The sequence below is a fragment of the Hemicordylus capensis genome, chromosome 5 (assembly GCF_027244095.1).
Source record: "Hemicordylus capensis ecotype Gifberg chromosome 5, rHemCap1.1.pri, whole genome shotgun sequence".
Taxonomy (NCBI): Eukaryota; Metazoa; Chordata; class Lepidosauria; order Squamata; family Cordylidae; genus Hemicordylus; species Hemicordylus capensis.
In genome coordinates this window covers 151,585,567-151,601,200 of record NC_069661.1, presented here as the reverse complement: position 1 = coordinate 151,601,200, position 15,634 = coordinate 151,585,567, and the positions used below count along the sequence as shown (strand labels likewise).

The following is a 15,634-nucleotide window of genomic DNA, read 5'->3' as shown; positions in this document are numbered from 1 at the left end:
GGGCCTGATCCAGCAGGGCTGTTCTTATGTTTAACCTTCTAGACATAGGCTGCCCAAACGTAGCCTCAGCTGCAGCTTGGATGTCCATGGCATAATGTTTAAGAAAAGGCAAGTTGGAAGACCAAGTAGCAGCCTTGCTGATGTCAGTAAAGTTTATTCCTGATAAGTGATTTTTAAGAGGTAGCCACGGCTCTGGCAGAGCAAGCTTTAACCATGTTTGGAGATTGTATGCCTTGTTTCTTGTAACAAGTAAAAATAGGTTGGACAAGCCACTTAGAAAGCCTCTGACTAGAGACTAGTTGGCCCTTACCCCTGCAGGCAACAAGGAGTCTACAGGAGTTTCTAAAGGTATGTCTGCGTAGAGAGAAAGCACTTGCTAAGGTGCAGGATTCTGTCTTGTGAGGTGCTTAGCAGCATTCAGGTGTTGGGTAAAGGTTGTTTAATCCCTTCAGGAATCTTTTGGAGTCCAGATGGGAGAAGACAGTCCTACCGTCCCAACTGGGATGACGAGCAGAAATAGCTGCCAGGTGAACCTTGATGGAAACATTGGCCAGGTCACGGTACTTCAGGAGACGTGAGGTAAAGCAATACCTCCCGGGAGGTGGCCGTATACCTGAGAATATAGTCTGAACCGTTTCCACTTGCTGTCGTAGTTGATACGAGTGGATTTCTTCCTGTCATTTAGGATGTCGTCCTTCAGGAGCTTATTCTCCACGCAGTTAAGTTCAGAGTCCTTAACTTACGGTCGTGATGGTGGAGCCTTCTGTTTTCTTGTAGGAGAAGATCTTTGCATTGAGGCAGGCACCTGTGACAACCTTTCGACAGTCTGAGTGCTTGCTGAAACCATGGCTGCCAGGGCCACCATGGAGCAATGAAGATACAATTTGTAGATTCCTGAAGAATTTTCACTACAACTCTGTTCAACAGAGCGTAAGGCAGAAAAATGTATAGAAACCTTCAACCCCAGTTGAACTGGAAAGCATCTCCTTTGGAGCCATGGCCAATGCCTGCCCTCGAGCAATACTGGGGGCACTTCTTGTTCACTAGTATGGCAAACAGGTCGATCCGTGGTGTATCTCAGACCCAGAACAACAGATGGAGGTATTGGAGATTGTCCTCCCATTCGTACTGCTGCAGATAAAGTGAGGACCTGCTGAGATGATCTGCCAAGATGTTGTCCACTCCTTTGATGTGAATTGCGACCAGGCCTATTTGTTGTGCTATTACCCAGTTCCAAATTTGCAGACTGAGCATGCAAAGGGAGCAGGAGACCATTCCTCGACGATTTAAGTAAGCGATCACCATAGTCTTGTCCAAGCTGACTTGGACAAGCTTGCCTGTTAGGGTCAGCTGGAAGGATTTGAGAGCCTGGAAGACCACCAGGAGTTCCAATAAGTTTATGAGCATCTGGCGTTGGCTCGGTAATCACAGGCCTTGAGTTTGAAGATCCCTGCAATGGGCTCCCCAACCCCATAAGGATGCATCCGTTGTCAACCAGGCCAAAGGTTGGGGTACCCGGAAGGGGACTCCCAGCAGCAGCTTGTTCTGTTTTGTCCACCATTGTAGGGATACAAGGATTGCCAGTGGAATTGCTAAGTGCATCTGCATGTTGTCCATATTCAGATGAAATACAGACAGAAACCAAAGTTGAAGACGCTGGAGACATAGTTTGGCAAAGTGCACAGTGGAATTGCACAACGCCATCAGGCCCAGTAGCTTCTTAGTTTCATAGGCTTTTTGTCTGAGTTGTATCATGAAGCAAGTCACTAGTGCCTTGATGCAGAGGAAACATTCCCAAGGTAGAAATGCACGTTGCAAGTGTCCTTCGAGGATTGTTCCTATGCAGTCTATGTGCTTCACAGGTTCCAGTCTGAACTTTCCTCGAGTAAGCTCAGGACTGTCCAGACTCGCAAAGCTAACTCAACTTTTTGTCTTCCTGCCAGGATCCAATAGTCGAGGTACGGAAAAATGGTTAGGCCCTGTGCCTGAAGGTGAGCCCCTTTGATGGCCATGCATTTTGTAAGTACACAGGGTGCAGTCGCCAGTCTAAACAGCAGGACATTGTACTGGTAGATGTGGTGTCCCACTGTAAGCCTTAGAAATTGTCTGTGTTGGGTTGGATTCCAATGTGGAATCTGCGTCCTACAGATCCAATGTTGCGAACCATTCCTCCCCATGGAGAAGAGGTAGGATGCTCTGCAATGTCACCATGCAAAACCTGTACACATCCACATGACAGTTTAGCCACTGCAGGTCCATGATTGGTCTTAGTCCCCCATCTTGTTTGGGGACCTGGAAGTAATGGTATTAAAAACCCCACCACTGACCTGTCCACTGAACAAGCAATATCACCCCCTTGCCCAAGAGAATTGAACTTCTTCCATCAGTAATGGGGGCGCAGGTGTGTACTTGATCCCATTGAATGCCGGTGAGGTCTCAAACTCGATGGCATAGCCCATTTGGACTATGCAGAGGACCCAATGGTCTAATGTTATGTTGCACCATGCAAAGGTATGACTTGCCAGCCTGTTGGAGGCTACTAAGATGAAAAGTTGTAGAGAAGTCGATGGTGGGGACTTCTGGAAGAAAGTTTGGTGGGCTAAGTTTGGTGATCCGGGGTGGGGGGGGGGTGGTCAGCAGAACTGGTCACTATGATTTCTGAATAGGACTGAGGCAGAATCTGTACCATAGAAGGCAATGGGGTTCGAGCCTCGTGCGGCATTGGCAATGTCAAAACTGGAGGCGGTAGCTGAACTGGTGTCAGCAGAGTCAGATGCTTCTCTTTCGGAATTGTCCATGGAGGGACTTAGACAGGTCTTAGTTGGGGAAAGTAGCCGATACCAACTACAACTTTGTTGATGGTTGGACAGTGTCGTTGCGATCAGGGATGGAGGATGTAACACTTGTTCATACTAAGCAGCCCTTACACGTAATTCTCTGCTTTGTTGTTTTTTTAAAAAAAAGATAAGAAATTTCTCAGGTTCAGACAATATTGTCCTCCGGCAAAGTAGGCAGAGATTGTGTTTGTCATATGAGGGAAACATCCCATGGCACGAAGAACACCTCAAACATTTTTTTAGCATCCATCAGTACAAATACCAAGAAAACTAATACAAATCATAAGGCAAAGAGTGGACTATGGTTTTTTTTTTAACTGTAGTAAAAAAACCAAGAAAATCTTTTCCTTTCAAGAACCAAGCATGACTGAGGAGTGAATCCTGAGGGAAGCACATGCAATGTCTTGAGAAGGAAATGAACAAAAGGGCGCTATGCTGCCAAAGATACCGAGCACGCTTGGCATGCAAAAGACAGAGCTACAGAACACCTAGGGGAGCTTGAAAATCCTTCTGTGGGGGCTACTGCACAGACGCAAAACCCATATTGTGAAAGATACCGAATCACCATAAAGATCAGAAGATTTTATACAGACAGGGATAAAGTGAAGAAATATGTTCTCTGTGTTAAGCTATAGTTCTTTAATCCTGAAACTGATACAGAAGATCACTAGGAATAAGTAAAAAGGTCTTTAAAAACAACACAATCATAAGACTGAAAAGCTGAGCTTAATACATGTTCAGAATAGACTGAAATAGGTACATATAGTGGAAGGGGGTCAACATGGAGTTGTTCAGTTACAAAAAAACCCTTATTTTAATCTTCTATAGAGATTTAAAAGGATTTAACATTAAAAAGAAAGAAAGAAATCTCTATAGCATGTATAAGGACTTAGTTTTCTGTGTAGAGCAGAAAGCAGACATATTGGATTATGTAGTTACTGAAACGGAAGTCATAGTAGGATCTGGCAATTGCTTGTGGTTGGGAGACTCTCAGCAACATAATTTCAGGAGGTTCAGGTAGCTGCAGAAGGAAGAACAGATCACTGAAGAACAGATCAGGCCCACCCCTTGTGTGATAGACAAGGTCTTGAGGAAAAAAGGCTATCCAACAAATGATAGATTTACAACATGTGATCTGAGTGGTAGAAAGCGAAAGACTGAGGTGCTAGGGTGGCTCCCACTCAGAGACAAGGCATGGGGCAGGGCTTCCACTAAAATGTTTCATTTCTCTCTCCAGAAGGTTCCAAAGTATGGTCTCTGTGCAGGAGTGAGCCCCATCAGTGTGATGCACAAAGACCACATAGAAGAACTCTGCACATTGTTAGTCTGGATCAGGGTGGATTTGATTTAAATCAAACTGATTTAAATCACGATTTAAATCACTAGCAGGGTGGATAAAAATAAAAAAAATCTGATTTAAATCAAAAAAATCCTATTTAAATAAAAAAAATCCAATTTTTTTGATTTAAATAGGATTTTTTTGATTTAAATAGGATTTTTTTTATTTTTATCCACCCTGCTAGTGATTTAAATCATGATTTAAATCGTGATTTAAATCAGTTTGATTTAAATCAAATCCACCCTGGTCTGGATGCCAGCCAGTATCTCCCAAAGGGTCAGCAGAGAAGGGTAAAGAGTTTGGATGGAAAGACTGGGACCTCTCCCAGGATATTTAACTTTAAAAAAATGATACAGTATTTAGAAGAAAATGTCAGTGAGGCAAGTCAAGTTTTGGGCATAAGGAAGCAGACTTCTGGGGGTGGCAAGGAAGCAGCAGCAGCAATAGAAACTTTGGCAGGCATCACTATCCAGATCACTTCCCAGAGAGAGAATGCAGACCACGTCATGTAGTAACCCCACAAGGTTACTGGGCAAGGGCAAGACTTACCTTCCCCCTCATATTGGGAAAGGGTGAGAGATGAAGATAAGATTCTAAAGCAATTCCTACATCTTTTCTGCAGTGCAAGTTGATCTTAGAAGATCTAACAGATACAACTATCAAACAACTGCCACATCCCAATAAATTATTTGTCCAAGGTGAAGAAGTTTAACAGATACTTTTTTGGCCCAAACCTTCAGTCCAACTTGCCTCTCTCTACTTCAATGTTCTCCCACTTTTGTGTCCCTCCCTCATGTACCCAAGCCTCTATCCAGTTCTATGCTCCGTAACAATAAATATGCAAAGCATGCTTGTTTATGCACTTTTCTCAATTTATGTGATTTTTCATCTAATAATTTCCATCTTTCACAACGTGCAGAAGATTATTCAACTTTTAAAAGCCACTTATGAAAATCTTGGGTTTATTATTTTAATGGGTTTTTAATTGCAATATTTTATTGCAATATGACTATTACAATAATCGGGGTCAAAGTATAGAAAATGATTTCTGGGAACTGTGTTACAGAAAGTAATTCATTAGCAAAACCTCCAAAAGCAGACACACACCTTTTTCAGAAAGTAACAATCAAGCCAAAAACAGAAAGACACTCACTCACTCAAATAGCAAGCTTTAGATAAGGTTAGCATGTACCAGGAGCAGATTTCAAATATTCTCAAATGCTAAATACCTAAGAAAGGCAGCAATGATTAGCATGGGAAGAGCAGCTGTCACTAAACGTTAGTGACAGCTTTAAGCAGCTACTGGCTTCCCAACTTACCATCTTCCTTTTCCTTTCTGCAATCTGCTCCTCTGATTCCATTTCTACTTCATTGCTAATAGGAGTTTTTTCTTCTATATCCTCAATAAAATCTGGCTCCTGAAAGATGGAAATGACTGCTTTACAGAAGCACTCCACTGCTGCTGCTGTAATCTAGGGAAGTCTAAATATTATACGACACTAAGAAGCTTCACATCACTACTACAAGAACAGCCAACCTAGCCAAAGCAATATGGAAAAGCTACATATCACACTTTCATAGCCCTAGACATAAATATCCTCTGACTAAAGCATCTTTTCTACTCCAAATATAAAAAAGACAATATGTTTTAATATTAATTTGTCTGAATGCATACAAGCTAATATAGTAAGATTCAAGACAAATGTCCAGTGTATTGAATATTCAGCCTCTTTAACAATTAAACACAACAACAACCAGGAACTACAATCCTAAATGATGCTTCTAAGCAGTGGAAAACAATTGGTACAAGAGTCTTTTACTCTGTTCAGGCTACTTCTACCATACCATGGAGAATAAGAATATACACATGTCATTTTGCTAAACTACTCATCCGTAATCCAGATTTTTATTATCTATTCTTGTTGTGACCACTAAATGTGTGTGTGTGTGTGTGTGTGTGTGTGTAAAACTGCTCACAAATTACGCTAATTCTATTTCAGTGAGCAAAACAAATGTCATATTTTTAGTGCTCCTATTTATTTTTTCCCTTTTTACAGGACTTTATACAATGAATCCTATCTTGAAAAGTAAAATTTAGACCCAACAGAACCAATTTTCACAAGCACTCAATGTCTGATTTGAAAAATGGGCAAAAGGTCAATGATATGGTTGGTGACAATCTAGTTTGAGAAAGGAGTATTTGGGTGATCTTGGATAATCTGTCTCTGTTGCCCTTCTGGGACTGCCATATTTCTCACAAGACATATTTCTGGGACATACCAGGTTTCTCACAAGACTGAAAAGTATGCTTGCATATACACACAACACAACTGCCAACCAACACACTTCCAATGTGCTCTGTGTTATGGTGTGGACTTTGACTTCATTAGTAGCACTGTACATTGCAGGTTTCAGTTCCTCCCCACAACTATCCCTTCTCTCTTAACTCTTAGCTTTAATCATTACTTGGAGCATTTTAATTAGCAACATTACAGTATTTGAAAAACAGACAGGGATCAGTGATATGTTGGAGAATTTACTTTCATAAATCCCAAAGAGGTCTTCCTGTTTCCCTTTAGTCTTGCTCAGATGGTCAAGTGGGGGAGGAACTATACGTGGAGATGAAACAACAATTTTTCCCTATAAAAAGTAGCTTTATAGAGGTCAGGAATCAGTGGCTGACAACAACTAAGGAAGCATTCACATGCCACAGTATAGACGGTGATATTCTCCCATGTCGGCTTCCTCCAAAAATGCCCTGCGCCACTTGAAAACATGTCCCTAAGGATTGCACAACCCTCAGGGAATATTTTCAGGTGGCACAGGGCATTTCTGGAGGAAGCAGACATAGAAGAAAATCTCACCTCACCTCCTGTGTTACATGCTACTGTAGTCTGGAAGCCTTCCGCAGTATGAGCACATCTTCCTGGTGTGTGGATGCTTCCATAGATAGGATGTCAGCCAGTGAACTCAACTCCAATATGAAATCTCTGCTAGATGACTGTGGGAATGTTTTGCACACAGTGCCCCAAGAAGTTTTTTTAAAGGGTTTGAAATATAAGAGCTCATCTAGCACTATAGGAGAATATGTCTGACAGCTAGAACATAGAAGAGTGGCATGTTGCAGCACTAGTTACTCAATGTGCAGATAAGTGCTGGACAGAACAGTAACTGTAATATACGATCTCTGCAATCTGTAAGAATCATGCTGTGCCTTATGAGCTCAGTGTCAGTGGAAAAGCTTTTACTATACAGCTATATTCCCTGAAAAATAATAATTTTTAAAAAGCAACATCAAACGTAAGGTAATAACCAAAAGCCATGTTTTCCTCATATCTACGTATTCCTCAAGTATGACATCATTTTCATTTCCTATCTCACTTCTTACACCCTACGGAAAAATGCGTTTGAGCTGTGCCTAAAATAGGTTGAGCATTAACATAAAATTATATGCACAGTACACATAAATACACTCCATTTTTCAATCCATCAGATAAGCCCTTTGTAACAATCAAGAGTCTAGGTCCCAAATAACATTTTCAAATCCCAAGTGATCATGATGGTTTCTAATAAATCTATTTCCTTTGAAAAGTTGTTTCTTTTGAAGCCATTATGTGGAAATCCTCCGTATCAGAACTATGAAATACAGCAAATGTAATCTGTTTACAAATGCTCATAACAACTGGGTATCCCAAGATTTCCTTTAGGTTATAGCGTGAGTGATCATTTATTTGTGGTCTTCAGCCCTTTGAACATCATAAGGTGTACAAATACTCCACAAAAGAGATTTGCACTACACAAAACTGTAACTGAATCAAGGTCCTGAATCCTAGTTCAATGGCAACTCTTATTCCCAACAGGCTAGTTCACACAGTTAAGACTAAACCAAGACTTCATGAACTATCTCCTAGCATCAGGAGCACTCTTCTCCCATTCCCTTTGTACACAATTCTTAGAAGTATTCTGATTTCAACTGTGGCAAGAAACAAGTCAGGATAGACCAATCTAGGCAAGAAACAAGTCAGGATAGACTGACCAATCCTGGCTTATTATAAACAAGCGTCTTGAAATAAACCACAATCTGAACTCAACCTCAAACTTTGGGATCATATTGTGGATCCCCACCTCCACCCCAAGACCTCTAGTTAGAACAAGCCAGGATGCGCCAGTTCAGACATCACGACTGACCCTGGCTTGTTTCTAACCACAACTGGATACTTCAGAGTCAATTACTTCCAAGACTTGCATGGAAAGGGGGAAGGGAGACACACACACCCAAGGCTAAGAGACAGCGCACAAAGCCAAGGCTTAATCTTGGCTTTAGAGGATATCTGAAATGGCCCAACATACATACTGATGATGTAAACTGGAGTCTAACATGCCTTTCCTGGAACTTGGAAAGTCTGCCTTTATGGCTGCTTGCCATGCTACGTTTATGCAATGCGGAACTACTGTCTAAAATCTTCTTAAAACATAGTTGTTGGAAGGCGAACTTTATCTGCCTCTCAGGAAGATGTGGGTAAACATTTAAAAAGAATTTATAACATGTATGAGTCCCCTTGTTCTACATAAACACAGAGGCTCTGAGAAGAGAACAAATCAAAGCTTTCTTCACCTAAAATCCATCCAGTATGAATTATTTTATAAGCAGGCTACATCCGTGTCCAATTTTTAAAACTAGCAATAAACCATTAAAGGCTGATTCTGGGATCATGAGGCACAGCGTGATGATCTTATATTAGTGATCTGCAAACACCTTGAAAGTAAACACTTTTGATACAGACATAGTTCAACAAAAGACAGCTGATGAAAGAAGCACATCTCTTTTTGAAAAGAGATGCCCAATTAGAGCACACCACCCCCATGTCAGTGGTTCCTTGAAAGTCCAGGAACTCCAATTTGCACACAGAACTCTTCAGGTCACAACATGTGTGTCTATAGAGCTACCCCCAGTGGAGTCAATGGGGGAACTGCACATGCAGGAGCTCTGTAAGCGTATCAGAAGGTCAAGGTAAAGTGTGTTCATACCTTTATACAGGTATTAAGGAGAGTGTTTATTTTGTTAATTGAACTCTAGAATACACTGCAATACCTGATTATTTGAGATTGATAGCCTAAGGGGCGAAAGCTTTCTCTGTCTGTTGTCTGGAAACTTCGTTTTGGTGGTTGCTCCTTCACAGTCCAAGGTGATGTTCTGATTTTGTGTTTCTTTCTCTTTTGAAGCATCCCTTTCCTTTTTGCCCTTTTTCCTTCTAGTTTCATAGCCCGTATTTATGTTTTCTGTAGGTTCAGAGGCTCGTTTAAGAACTGGGCATTCAGGATTTTCTTTCAGGCAAGCACAGTCCACTTTGTATTTGCTAAAGAAAAATGAAAAGTTAAAAGTAAAAATCAGATATGAATACATTTTACATTTTAAATGAATGTGATTACTAGATGTTACAATATTGCTTGCACAATAGTAATACTTATTGTGCAGTCCAATCAGATGTATATTTATTTAGAACTGAAGTCCACTGAGTTCAATAGGACTTCAGACTATGGATTAGCAACTAATTTTCCAAATAATAAACTGAGTATCAAATCAAATTTGCACTTCATCACTGATGCCAAACATGTACAACTACTTGCATGTGTCCAAAGGGGCTTTGGACTTCCAATTCTCAAACAGTAAGCACCTATACTTCATGACAAGCCAGTTTGGAATCAGTCTGACTTCAGACATAAATGTGGCAATATTCAGGTCTGAGCCTGTCCACAAGTCATGGGTTTATTTGGCGCTAACAAATCCAGATCTGAAACTACGTACTGAAGTTGGTTTGTAAATCACTGTTACTGTTAACCATTATGGGCTGGTTCGAACATCACAAGGAACCTCGGTTAAAGCTGAGTTCCACACAATGTCTCTGAGCCTTGGGACCATACAATTTCCCCTCCCTTTACTACAGATTGTCCACTTCTCATCTAGGTTAAAATAAACCAAGATCAGTTGCGAACCTACCAGTCTCAGTTTATTCTAGCCAACTTACTTCAAATAAGCAGAGATCTGTACCCACAGTTTGAAATAAGTTACAGATAACAGTTCATTTGAAGTAAGTGAACTAAAATAAACAGACTGGTGGCTTCCGGCATCACGACCATTATTTGTTTATTTTAACCTAGATGGGAAGTGGACACTCAAAAAAGAATGGGGGGAAGGGAGCGTGCTCCAATGGTTCGAAGACGTCACATGGAGTCCAACTTTAACCAGGTTCCATGTAATGTCTCAACCAGCCCCATGTCTGAATTCAAAAATCTCAGAGCTACTGTCTGCTTCGCCTCAAGAGGCTATTGCACCATGGCAACTGAAGTGAACCTATGATGCAGAGACCTAGGCAGATGGGAAACAAAAGCAGACAAGCAGCTCTAAAACAACAGTTTGCCTGTGGTATACTTGGAAGCACACGCTTACTCATGGTTAGCGCAAACCATGGTTGCACATCATTCATGAACCCTGACAGTAGGAAATCTCCAAATCAGTTTTGTAAGGTGGGGATTGCCTAAAGTAGCTCCCTTGATTCTGTCCAGTATGTTTCTTAAAAGGAAAATCTAGCAGTAGTGGCATTAATGGTTTGTACACCAAGGCCTTACACTACTATCCTTCTTACATTTGATGCCCCATTCTTGAGTAAACTTAACAAGCACAGGATAAGGGGACAGGTTCAATTTTGCATAGGTAATTGACTGAAGGACAGGAAATAGGGTAGGGATAAATGGACAATTTTCACAATAGAGCAAAATATGAAGTGGGGTCCCCCAGGGATCTGTACTGGGACCAGTGCTTTTTAATTTATTCACAAATTATCTATAAGTTGCGGTAAGCAGTGAAGTTGCCAAATTTGCAATGACACTCAACTCTTTAGGGTAGTGAAATCTAAAACATATTTTGAGGAGCACCAACAGGATCTCTCCAAATAGGGTGAGTGAGTGACAAAATGACAATGTGGTTCAATGTAAGCAAGCGTAAAGTGATGCATACTGGGGCAAAAAAACCCAACTTCACATATACACTGATGGGGTCTGAGCTGTCAGTGACAAACCAGGAGAGATATCTTTGGATCATGGTGGACAGCTCATTGAAAGTGTCAGCTCAGTGCCAAGCAACTGTGGGTGTCAGGGAGGAACACTGCCACTCCAAGGGGCTTTAAAACAACGGAGTGCTGGCGGGGAAAAATGCAGCGGGAGGGTTGAGTGCACCCTCCCCTGCTGCTGAAACGGCCTCAGCTGCCGAAACGTTTCGGGCCCAAGCCTAATGGCCACTAGCTTGGATGGCTTTAAAAAGGGCTTAGACAAATTCATGGACGGGCCTATTAATGGCTACCAGTCTGATGGCTGTAGACGGCTGTTGACCACCTCCAGCCACAGAGGCAAGAAGCCTCTAAATACTAGCTGCAGGGGAGCAACAGCAGGAGAGAAGGCATATCCTCACCTCTTGCTTGTGGGCCTTTCAAAGGCATCTGGTAGGCCACTGTGGGAAATAGGATGCTGGACTAGATAGGCCTTGAGACTGATTCAGCAAGGCTGTTCTTATGCTATGTGAAAAGAGCTTTTAAGTCCACTGAGTTAACATCCAATTTACTCATGTCCTACTGAAATTAATGGATCTTAAGTTAGTAATGACCAACTTCTGTCATTACTGTTAGTAATGACCAATGATTTCAATGGTGCTCAATCATGAAAACAAGTCTGGACGCTGCCCATTTCATTTACTGGCAACTTCAACAGCAAATTTGATAACAATAAGGACCTAATATTTGGCAATACTTACCAATTTCCATAATCAAAATCAAATGCAATGGTTATTTCTGTTCCTTTTGGAATGTTTTGGATCGAGTAGATATAAAGATGAATGGTTCCATCTTCAATGGCATGTCTAACCTAAAAACAGTAAGTCACACATGTCATATATTTCAAAAAATAAATATTTGTTCCACTCAAGTACTTTTTATATTATTCAGTTATGATTCCTTTCATAAAGACCACTGTTCAGAAATAAGTAATTAATATACCAACCATTACCATCCATGTATGCATTTAACACACACTAGAGGGGAAATAGCTCACGCAGAATATTTATAAGCAATCTAATGTAATTGAGAGCCCCTTTAGGCTCTGCACAGACTTAAGAAGGTCAAGACTCTTCTGGATATAATGAGTTGCTGCACTTATTCTGAGGTAACTACCTTATATTTTCTGGTCTTAGGCCAAGAATGTCTTCCAGGTTGCTTCTGGAGTGGGGGCAGAGCACGGACGTTTCACCCACTTGCACAACATCGCGCATGTAGAGGGGCTGGCGCAGCTGTGTGTGAACCCCAGTAGGATACCTCCTGTCCCTCTTTATGCATGTGCTTTGGTAGTCAGGATGTCCTTAGAAATGCAATTAAATGGAGGGAACTGCGCAGTAGCATCAGGATTCTTTTGAGAATCGTGACATTTTAAGCTTTTGTTTGAAATTTTGAAAAATATTTCTACCCATTGCAATTACTAAAGCATGCTCTAAATCAGCACTGTGGAACTTTGGCTTTCCAACTGTTGTTTTAACTAAAACTCCCATAAACCCCAGCCACAGTGGCCAGCTGTCAGTGATGATGGGAGCTGTAGTTCCCCAACAGCTAGAAAGTCAAAAGTTGTGCCGCCCTAATTTAAATTATAGCAGTCCAGCCAGTATCTCTCATAATTTTAAGAGGCCAATTCCTGGGAAATATTTCTTGAAACTCCACAGTCTTATTTCTGAATCTAGAGTTTTGGTTCTCCTGTCAAATCCCAAAGGTTCAGTCCAGTTTTGATGGAAACCACCAGTCACATAATTACAATTACAATTATGCATTTCCCACTATTTTCCATTTCCATATCATATCATATCAGTCATCAGGGCAGGCCCAAGGATTTCTGGTGCCCCAGGCAAAGCCTGGCTCTGGACCCCCACCTTCTTCACTCAAGTGGGCGGGTGCCCACTGCTCTCTTTGCTCAAGTGAGCGGGCAGGCAGGCAGTCTCCACCACCACCCACTTGCTCTCCTTACTCCTTTGCCTCCACCTGCCAGGGCAGTCAGCCTGCCGTGGCATGTTTTAATGATTTATTTGTTTATTTATTCATTTTATTTAACATATTTTTATACCGCCCAAAATTTACATCTCTGGGCGGTTTACAAACAAACAAACAAAAACAAAAAAGTTAAAACATTAGTTAAAACAAATAACAGAAAAATTAAAACATTACAATTTAAATTTTAAAACAATGTTAAAACTATTAAAACAATATTTAATTAAAAGCCTGGGTGAATAGATGCGTCTTTAAAGACTTTTTAAAAGTTGTCAGAGATGGGGAGGCTCTTATTTCAGCAGGGAGCGTGTTCCATAGCTTTGGGGCAGCAGCGGAGAAGGCCCATCCCTGAGTAGCCACCAGACGAGATGGTGGCGACTGCAGACGGACCCCTCCTGATGATCTCAATGGGCGGTGGGGTTCATAACGAAGAAGACGTTATCTTAAATACCCACGGCCCAAGCCATTTAGGGCTTTATAAGTTAAAACCAGCACCTTGTGTTTTGCCCGGAAACTCATCGGCAGCCAGTGTAGATCTTTTAATACGGGAGTAATATTGTCTCTCTGAGATGACCCAGAGACCCACCTGGCTGCCTCTGATGTCACAGCTCAATGCAACTACGTCATGCACCATATAATGCATATACAGGAGGCCAGCACCACAGGAGACCAGCTCTGCAGCAAGAGCAGCAGAGGCAGTAAACAAGGAGAGCAGATGGGCAGGCAAACAACAGGGATGGGGAGCACCTGCCCGCCTGCTTGGATGATAGGAGGCCTCCACCCCTGCTGAATGCAGTCCTCATCCTCTGTGTCGCTGCGGCCATTAGCAGAGGAGTGGCAGGCAAGCACCCTAACCCCAATGGACTATACCTTTGGCTCACGGGGCAGCACATTACCCAGGCCATCCAAGTCCCCCCCCCCCGCCGCAACTTGGCACCCTAGGCGACCGTCTAGTTCACCTAGTGGATGGGCCTGTTATCAGTCATTGATTCACACCTAACACTTCTCATGTGTAAAGTTATGCAGCTGTGGTTGCACAACCACAGAGGTTCAGAGGTTATGCAGCTGTGTACCGCTCACTTCCTTTCCTTTTAGGGATAAAAACCTGTCCATTACGAAGGACAAATCTATTCCTAGGAATAATAAAGGTTATCATTCTTGATGTGAATATTTTCCCTAATTTTTTAGAGTTGATTGGTTTGCTATTTTAGTTCTGGAAAACAAATACATTCATCCAAGTTAGATAATAATGTCCTGCTTTGCTCAGGAAAAGCTTTACTAGGAAACAAATAGCCTACCTCAGCATTGGGTGTACAGGAACGTCTGATAAATCGAGCTTCATTACCAAAGGTTCTCGCATCCACACACATTTCTAGTCCATGGAATTTTGAATAGAAGAGAACAAAGGGGTATGGCCTAAAATAGTAACAAGCAGTATCACCCTCAGTTAAAAGCATTTTAAATATTGCTAAACATTATTTTCATCTTTCAAGTGTTTGGAAAACCTTGTATAATTAGAAAAATTATGTTATAAGATGTCAGTTGAGACTTTATATTTTGTTTCTTTGTGACAAAGATCACTGTACCAAACATATACATTACTTTTCAGATTAACTATGCAAGTACAAGGATTACTAAGAATTAAAATTGGCTTGATATTTGTATAGAATTTCTTGATTAAATTTTCTCAAAATAATGATTCTGCTTACCCAAGCAACATATTAACAACAACAAGATACACAAGCAACATGTTAACGATGACTACTACTACCTGGCCCGGGCACAGAGCATCTGCGCCTCTAGTTCTCCCTCATTCTCAGCCCTCTCCCTTCTTCTTTCCCCTCCAATGTTTTCTCTCTCTGGCTAGCCATCTGGCCAGCCGCTTCCCACCCCCGCTGCCACTTTCTCTCCTCCCCCACCACCACTTTCTCTCCCCCACCTGCCCATTCGCTGGCCTGTCTGTTGGCCTTATGTTCCCCACCACAGTGGCTTTCCTCTCCCCCACCCCTTGCAAACTCTCATGAGAGCTGCCATGCATGGGATTAGCCATGAGTACATCTTAGAGAGGACACACACACACACACACACAACTTTGTTAGCGTCTCCATAACCATTCGTTCTCTAGGCAGCTCACATAATTAAACACACACACATACACAAAATCACAAAATACACACACATACACAATATACAAAATACAGTAGAAAACAATTTAAACACTTTCAGTTTTAAAACTCAAATTTAAAAGGCCTCAGTGGTCCGTTCAAATCTTTGTGCTACACAGATATTATGGTACTCTTTTAGAGGGAATAAGCATCCCACCCATTCAAAATTCCAGATTTCTCTGTCATCTTTTAAGATGCAATTACAGACTGCCAGAA

At 41.6% G+C, this 15,634-nt stretch overlaps 1 protein-coding gene across 10 annotated transcripts in view; it reads right to left on the bottom strand.

The window, feature by feature from the left end:
* Nucleotides 1-15,634, bottom strand: part of KMT2E (lysine methyltransferase 2E (inactive)) — a 95,547-nt gene that overhangs the window by 24,524 nt on the left and 55,389 nt on the right. For 9 of the 10 annotated variants that reach the window (XM_053257403.1, XM_053257402.1, XM_053257404.1 and 6 more), the window contains 4 exons: nt 14,552-14,669; nt 11,981-12,090; nt 9,269-9,533; nt 5,496-5,594 (listed from right to left, as the gene is read on the bottom strand). In XM_053257403.1, the coding sequence (XP_053113378.1) occupies nt 5,496-5,594; nt 9,269-9,533; nt 11,981-12,090; nt 14,552-14,669 (592 nt within the window). The remainder of the gene's footprint in view (nt 1-5,495; nt 5,595-9,268; nt 9,534-11,980; nt 12,091-14,551; nt 14,670-15,634) is intronic. The other variant, XM_053257407.1, reaches the window with a different exon arrangement.